We start from the raw sequence: 8352 nt of genomic DNA, 5'->3' as shown, positions 1-8352 counted from the left end.
TGTTTAATTGATCCACAATCAGCTGCCATTATGGAAAACACCCCGAGCAGCAGTGTCAATTTGAGAGAAAAATAAAAGCAACTTTGAAGAGTCTTAAAACTAGATTTATGGATGCAATATTGAGCCAATACCATAACATGTATTATATCCTACTTTTCGTAACTTCTTATCCTCCACCTCCAGCCCAAAATGAATGTGGAGTGAGTCCCATCAGAAGAGGCAGACGTGTGGGAGGGGGAGGGGTGGCGTGTCCCTGCCCTCCATCCGCCTGCTGCATGCGCCGCTCCGCAGCAGTAGCGCACCACACTCACTATGGCATTAGCCACAACCAGGACGCTCTTGGCGCTATTCGTCACCTTTTGCGCATCGGGGCGTGGATGGACAGGTAAGATCCACTATCTGATTCATTTGTGAGCAGGTGCACGACTGGCGCTAATGTGTGGTTCATCTGGGGCAACAGTTTGCCAAGTTTGATGGAGCACGCAGCCAGGTCATATTCACACACACAGGCAGCTGCCTTCTCCTCCTCTCCTCTGCTTCTTTCAACTTGTTAAAAATGTTTCATGAAATACTTGCATCAATTTGTGATTTCGATTACTCAATACTGCCGCAATTAGTTTTGAATATTAATTTTAGGCGAATTAATTTAATGTATTTTTGTAGATAGCCTATAGCTCATGCACCTCAATGCACCTTTTAGGGACCTAGGGTGCACCTAGGGTTACTCTAATTGCATCTTGCCACCGCATCTCATTTCCTAACGTGTCATTGCATTTTGTGTGTGTGTGTGTGTGTGTGTGTGTGTGTGTGTGTGTGTGTTTTCCAAATGTCTCTCTCTCTCTCTCTCTCTCCCACACACACACACACACACACACACACACACACACACACACACACACACACACACACACACACACACACACACACACACACACACACACACACACACACACACACACACAAACACACACACACACACACACACACACACACACACACACACACATTTTCCAAATCGCCAGTGGCTGCACATAGCCCATTGCTTTGCAGGAAAACGAAATACCGGTAGAAGGATTGTAGCTATTGCGACTTGAGAGTGCATTCAATTATTTAATATAGAATGCACACTCTGATCATTTACAGATGTTGAAAGTGCCAGTTTAAGTGAGCAATTAAAGCAAATTTGGACCGTGACATTATATATTTTCATCCTTGTTACTTTATGGAGGGAAAATATGATGCAGGTCTCTTAGCAGCGGTCATGGAATATGGCCTTACCTCATACAGTAGGCACATCCTGCAAGTCACTTTGTTGAACAATTAGAAGAAGATGACAAATATTAGGCTCCATCATGACAGATGTGATTAAAAGTGCTCTGTTTGAATGCTCTGGTGCCAGAATGGTGACCTCATCTGGCCGAAGTTGAAGAGCCAGTGCCTGGAGAGGAGAGGGGGGAGTGCTTTGTCCCATGTGTCTCACACTTCCTCTGGACTGTGTTGTTTAGCTGTTTGTTATGGCATCTCAACCATCAACCACCTGATGGGTGTAATAATTGCCTGATATAATGGCAAGAAGAAATAAGAATCATAACATTCATGAGAAATTGTGACCACATCACATCATCTGTTTATAGTGAGCCTGACTGACAGCCTGCAGGCTTTGAGACAGGATGTTTTCAGGAGTCACTCCTGTCAGCGCGGTGATATATCAAATGGACGGAGCATTTTTAACAGAGACGGCGCAAACCACAGCGCACATGTTTTAGAAGTTCCTCGAGCCCTGTTTGTGAAATCAATTTTCGTGCAAAGAAGCCCCAGACAGTAAAAATGTCCAAAGTGCCGTAAAGTTTTGCGGGATTTGGAGAGGCAGTACGCTAACCTTTCTGGCCAAGTTTAAACGCCACGTTGCCATGGGCCCCTCTGCACTCTTACTCTTAGTCCTCTCTTAGTTTGTCAGTTCATCTGTTACATTTCTATATCGCTTCTTCTCAACTGGAAGTACTTAGAGTATGAGGTCATTGTATTTTCTGACTGCTGCTGTTTGTTGTGGTCCTCGGTCTCCTCTGGTGCTCCGTGTTTTCCGTTCCACCTTCCATCTGCTGGGACGTTTTTGCTGAGCAACCTTTCTGCAACACCTTGCTTCACTCTAACTCTAAGTTATGTGCATTCACACCTGGGACTGGGAGCTGCCCGGTAAACCCACAGTCTAGCCTACTACTGCTACTAATTTACTTTCTCTCCACTCATATGTCATCGGCTTGTCAGTCTAAAAAAAAACAAAAAATAAAATAAATCAAAATCATGCACGATGGTTTTTAAAGTCATGGGAGGATCTGGACACGTTGCACGTGGTGGTGCAGGAGAAATGGAGAGAGCAGAAACATACTCTATTTGGATAAGGAATAATGTCAACTTCTTCCATGCGTCCACAGTCCATCAACTGCTGGAAAGGGAGAGTGGAGAGAGAGGGTAATTGGGACAGAGCGCGAGGGGAAAGACGGAATCATGTCCTTGCAGGCCAGTGGAATTTAATTTGTCTGCTCCACTTAACATGCTGGAATTCTGCAGGAGCTCCCCGTGACACATCTCACAGCGAGCTTTATAGGAATCAGGAATTTCATAACGTGAACGCTTTGTATTGGGAAAATATGAGAGAGAGAGAGAGAGAGAGAGAGAGAGATAGAGGAGGGAGCAGTAGGCTATATGACTAATATTTTCCACAATACTGCTAGGATTGTTTGATCACCTGACATCGACTGACCCAGTCGCCCCATCCCCCCCCCCCCCCCCACACACACACACACATATCACCCTCCACCCCGACCCCCCCTCCCTGCAACACGGCTGTCTGTCAAATCTGCCAGCACTGGCACGTCGTGTCATGATGTCATCTCTAGGCGCCCTTCCATTTTGTTTAAACAAGTAGCACCTGGGCCGTGAGCACACCTGTCACAGCACAGTAGAGATGTCAGGAGCACGCTGAGGGAAGAAATAGCATCACCTTTACCCACTCTGCAGACGCCAGTTTCCATCATCTTATGATCAATAGGGGAAAGATTAATGGTAGAGAAGTGTGCTTGTGACTGGCTCAAATCTCCATCGAGCAGCTGGGAAAATATAGGCAATGGAAGAGACTGATTCACTGCGACACAGTCTCTCCTCTCACACAGGGACATGCCCTTGGGCAAGGCACCTAAACCTCAGATGCAGTAATCCTCAACTCAATGGGGCCGCTCAGAGATCTGTGGTTATATGCTGTAACTGTACTGACCAGCTCCCATGCCATATGTCATATATGCATGCATGTTAATGCATAGTGCCAGTACTCACCCCAGGTTGTTGCTTTAAATGAGACTGCATTCATAGTCAACTTGCCTAGTTAAACAAGGCTACTAATAAAACAACAGAGTGGTCTGGCTCTCTGGTGATTGATGCGAGTGTGTGACAGTCATAGGGCTACAACCAGCCGTGGTCATGGCCTCAGTCTGGCGCGTTGCCTTTATGGACCAGTTGAATACAGGAGAGAGTTTATTGAATGTCGGAGGTGAAAAGAGTTAGGGACTTCTTGCTGCGTTAGTGGCAGGGGTGCTACTAGGAACTATGGGGCCCCTGCAGATATGACAACGGGAGGGACCCCCAACCAGACGCATCTATGTTCAGACAAGCAGCTCAAATCCAATCTTTGTCTTTCAATAGTCACGTTTAGTCAAGTTTTCAACAGCAGAAAAACACATAGTCTGATCTTCTCTGATCAAATTGAAGTCACAGGTGGTTTGAAATCTCTGAGCAGTCTGACCACTCAGATCTCTGAGCAGTCTGACCACTCAGATCTCTGAGCAGTCTGACCACTCAGATCTCTGAGCAGTCTGACCACTCACATCTCTGAGCAGTCTGACCACTCAGATCTCTGAGCAGTCTGACCACTCACATCTCTGAGCAGTCTGACCACTCAGATCTCTGAGCAGTCTGACCACTCACATCTCTGAGCAGTCTGACCATTCACATCTCTGAGCAGTCTGACCACTCACATCTCTGAGCAGTCTGACCATTCAGATTTGAAGTGATTTTTTCCCCTTTTGTGTGACTCCTCTCCATGCAATACGTATTTTACATCACATGTTGTGAGAAGAAGAGTAGAAACAGGAAGAAAATTCTAGCAGAAATGAAGAGATTTCATTGCTCATGGATTGATCTGCCTGCTGCCTTGCAATGAGAAAAATGCCTTTATAACCGGTGTGTTTTTCCCCTGCGTTGTGTTCTGTTATTAGAGTGTGGCGACACTTATGAGTCAGGAGCAGTGTTTGGAATAACGCCGTTTAAAAGAACGGCGTTAGGTAACGCCGTTATTTTTTCAGTAACGGGGTAATCTAACTAATTACTGTTTCCGTCGTTACAACGCCGTTATCGTTACTGAACGCTAAATGCGGTGCGTTACTATGAAATGATTGAGTAAACTACCCGTAGCCTACACTAGTGTTGTCAAGTGACTGTGAGGAGGGTTAACATAACGAGATAAACGATTATGATTGGCTAAGGCAGAGTCATGTGTTTCAGCGGGGTTTGAATCCCGTGTCAGCGTGTCCCGCTGAATTTTTAATTTAAGATCCTGGTGAAATATGGTCTAAATCTGAACGTTCAATAAACGTCTGCAAATAGTGGGTGAAAAAACTTTCACTTTCAAACCTTCCTTGCACGTTTTTTCAACGTTGACCCTAAACGTTTTTTAAACGTCTTTTCAACCGAAAAATGCTCGCTGGGTACAGTCATGAATGCTGAAATTAGCTATAGCCTCCTAGAGACCAAACCTTTTTTTTTCTTTTTCTTTTTGTACCAGGCTGTAAACATGTTTATTTCAGCTGTAAAGTCGGGCATTTTAACATGGGGCTGAATGGGGAATGACTCCCTTTTGGAGCCAGCCTCAGGTGGCCACTCAAGGAACTTCCGCGTTAGTCTCATTTTTCAGAACCCGAAGGTTGGGGCTTGCTCTTAACACATATAGACGTGCAGAAATACAATCTGGTCACCATGTGGACAGTCAGTCCTAACTCAGCGCTGTATCACCAGACTTACACACACCCACACGTAGCTGCACACTTGGTGTCCAGCGCGGCGCCCTGGGTTACTGATGCGAGTCTGTGAAGAGACAGTTATTGGGGGTTAATGGCAAACTCATTAGGGGTGAATTGGAGGTCAGTGTCTGTGGTTTTTGTGGCGAGGTGAGGAGGTGCTCTTGTAAAAGCGGGGCCATAGTGCAGGTGCATGAACACCGGGATGATCTAAGAACAGTTTTTACAAGAGGCCTTTGACACCGGCCTTACCTGCATGTTCTTCTCGTGTCCAATCACACATGCACATACACGTGTGTCCGTCCCACTGTCTGTGTGTCCACGCATGTCTGCTGCATATCCTGTCTCGCTTACACACACACACACACACACACACACACACACACACACACACACACACACACACACACACACACCTCCAATAAAGACACTGACATGACCCCTCAGGCCCTCCCCCATTCTTCAAATAGTCAATCCTTTCCTCTGTCTGTCTGTCTGTCTGTCTGTCCGTCCGTCCATCCCTCTGTCTGTCTGTCTATCTATCTATCACTCCTATCATCTATCACATTCTTTCAGTATGCATGCAACTCATACAATCTCAAAGAGTCAATATCTAAGGGCAGGGGGGGAACCTACAGTGCAAAATAAATGTCATCCACGGCATAGAAAATGTACTATTATTGCCCCAGGTTCCCATAGTAACGCCCTGAACCCAAGCCAATCTCCATAAGATTATGATGTTACAGCCACTCAGTTGCTTAACTGCTTCCCAAACTGTTTATTCTTGGATGGCGACCATGCATGTGCTTTGCTTGAAAGAGTCTTGATGTAATCAGAAATCTCTGCTTTGCCCTTGGATCATGAATTTCCAAAGAGGCCAAATTATAGATTGATGTCTGGATCGAGGAGCAGACCCCTTCCTACGTAATACACGGCCTTATTGGAAACAGGGCGGAAGCGATTGAAGCGGCTCCAGACCCGTGTCAGTGCAGTCTGTCTCGAACAGCTGATGAAACGGACTCCGCTGCAAGACGCCGCTAATGACGAAATAATGAAGAAAAAATTACGATGATTGGAAAACGCTCACACACACACACGCTTTCATATCCACAGTCACACTCGTTTGCTCAATCTCCGTGTGATGCAGACCTGTATCTCGGGGGCCAGACGGCTGCTATCTGCACTGAGCAGAAACAGCGATGAGCACAGCTTTCAGCACGTACTAAAAGTCCACGTTAAGCAGGGAAAACATTGTGGGCCCCTGAAGAGCTGTGGCTGTCTATAAAGTGTAGCGCGAGAGGCTGGAGTGGCAAACGCTTTGTGAATGTGAGAAGTGTAAGCGCAGATCCAGCTGGGTTCACACCTGCAGGCAACAAGAATTCACAGTGATAAAGCCTTTTTGTGGCCATGCTAAACCCAAACTACTGCTGTAAACCTTTGGCGAGCACAGACAGTCGTAAGGAGTCACCGTTTATGAGATGGACTGACAGCCCCACAATGCTGCGAATTATATGTTTGAATGACCATTTTGAACGAACTTAAGTTCTTTGGTTAAGATACCTGCCGGTTTATCCTTTCCAAGGAACCAGTCACTCTTGATCAGAATTCTGGATTTGAATTTTAAATGCACTTGATCAAGCCTGTTATGGGCACATTTCAGCAACAAGGCAATTCAAAGTGCTTTACGTAAAACATTGAGACAAAGTGAAAAAGATAAAATTCCTACAAGCAAAATGCATTGAAAGAATAGAAAACTAAAATGAGCTACAATAGAATAAGGCAGGTATAAAATAAGAATAAAAGTTACAGTGCAGTGTCAGAAAGACATCATTATTTGATTTAATAAAAGGCAGCAGTAAACAGAAAAGTATTCAGCTTTGATTGAAAAGAACTGCGAGTTGCAGACTTGCAGTTTTCTGGGCGTTTGTTCCAGATCCAGTATGTGGTGCATACAAAACTGAACGCTGCTTCTCCATGTTTAGTTTTGACTCTGGGGACAGAAAGCAGAACCGTCCTAGCTGAGCTGACATGTCTGGATGCTTTATCACGTAGCAGAAGGTCACTCAGAAATGTTTTATAAAGCCAAAGTAGTATTTTGAAATGAATTCTTTGACAGACAGGAAGCCAGTGTTAAGACCTCAGAACTGGAGTGATGTGATCCACGTTCTTAGTGAGGACTCGAGCAGCAGCGTTCTGAATCAGCTGCAGATCGATTCTTTTTTCGTTCTTTTTTTTTTGGGAGACCTTAGTAGTCGAGTCTAGTGAAGATAAATGAATGGACATGTTTTTCCAAATACTGCTAAGTCCTTTAATCCTTGATAAATTCTGATATATATATATATTTATATATATTGATATGATATATATATATATAGTAGGCTGACCTAGTAATTGTCTTAACGTGTCTTTTGAAATTCAGGTCTGAGTCCATGACTGCACCAAGACTTCTGGCTTGGTTTGTGGTTTTTAACAATACCAATTGAAGCTGAGCAGTGCACTGACTTTTTAAATCGTTCTTCCTTGGCTCCAAAAACAATGACTTCACTTTTATCTTCGTTTAATTGAAGAACATTCTGGCACATCCCTGATTCGTTCAATGCACTTACTCAGCGCTTGATTATAGTCCTCTGGTGATGATGTAAATTTGTGTGTCGTCTGCATAATTACGCTAACATAATTTGTTGTTTTCCATCATCTGAGCCAGTGGAAGCATGTAGATGTTGAATAGAAGAGGCAACAGGAGGATTGTAATCGCTGCCCAAGTATTGAACACTTTTTCCCACCAGGCGCAGACTTCTCACGCATGTTCCTTGGCAATTATCACAGTGATTCAGCTGAGGTTTCAGCATCTGAGCAAACACTCCGGCACAGAGCCATTGTTTGTGCGCATGATGAACTGAGTAAGCTCAATTCGAGCATCTCAACCGGAGGCCATGTCTGCATCCTCCTCTGGTGCCTCTCAGCAGCTATCCTTTCAGACAAGCTAAATTCAATGGTTTATAAGCAATGATATGTCACTGAAGGCGTTATTGTGGAGAGTGATGCATTCATCCCTACAAAACATGATGCCTTGGCGTGCAAACCGGAGCGAGAGCAGAGTATCTGTCGTTATCCGAAACAGAGTCGTGGTTACTATTTTCTTTGTTTTGTTACACGGGTGAATCTAGCCAAGAGGGAGAGTGAAGAATCCGCATTGTCCTGCAGCCTCCAGCATCCAACCTGATCCTCATTTATTTTATATCTTCATCAAATCAGTTTGTGTTTTTCGGGGCCGCCTTACACATAA

The 8352-nt window shown here is 44.8% G+C and overlaps 1 protein-coding gene across 1 annotated transcript in view; it reads left to right on the top strand.

Annotated features, from left to right (window-relative positions):
• Positions 1–312: 312 nt before the first annotated feature.
• Positions 313–8352, top strand: part of fndc1 (fibronectin type III domain containing 1) — a gene marked incomplete at its 5' end in the record, with an annotated part of 47338 nt that continues 39298 nt past the window's right edge. Inside the window, one exon of the mRNA XM_083643012.1 lies at positions 313–385. Within this exon, the coding sequence (XP_083499138.1) occupies positions 313–385 (73 nt within the window). The remainder of the gene's footprint in view (positions 386–8352) is intronic.

This window comes from Poromitra crassiceps (genome assembly GCF_964638095.1).
Source record: "Poromitra crassiceps genome assembly, chromosome: 9".
Classification (NCBI taxonomy): Eukaryota; Metazoa; Chordata; class Actinopteri; order Beryciformes; family Melamphaidae; genus Poromitra; species Poromitra crassiceps.
This window is presented reverse-complemented; position numbering and strand designations above follow the sequence as displayed.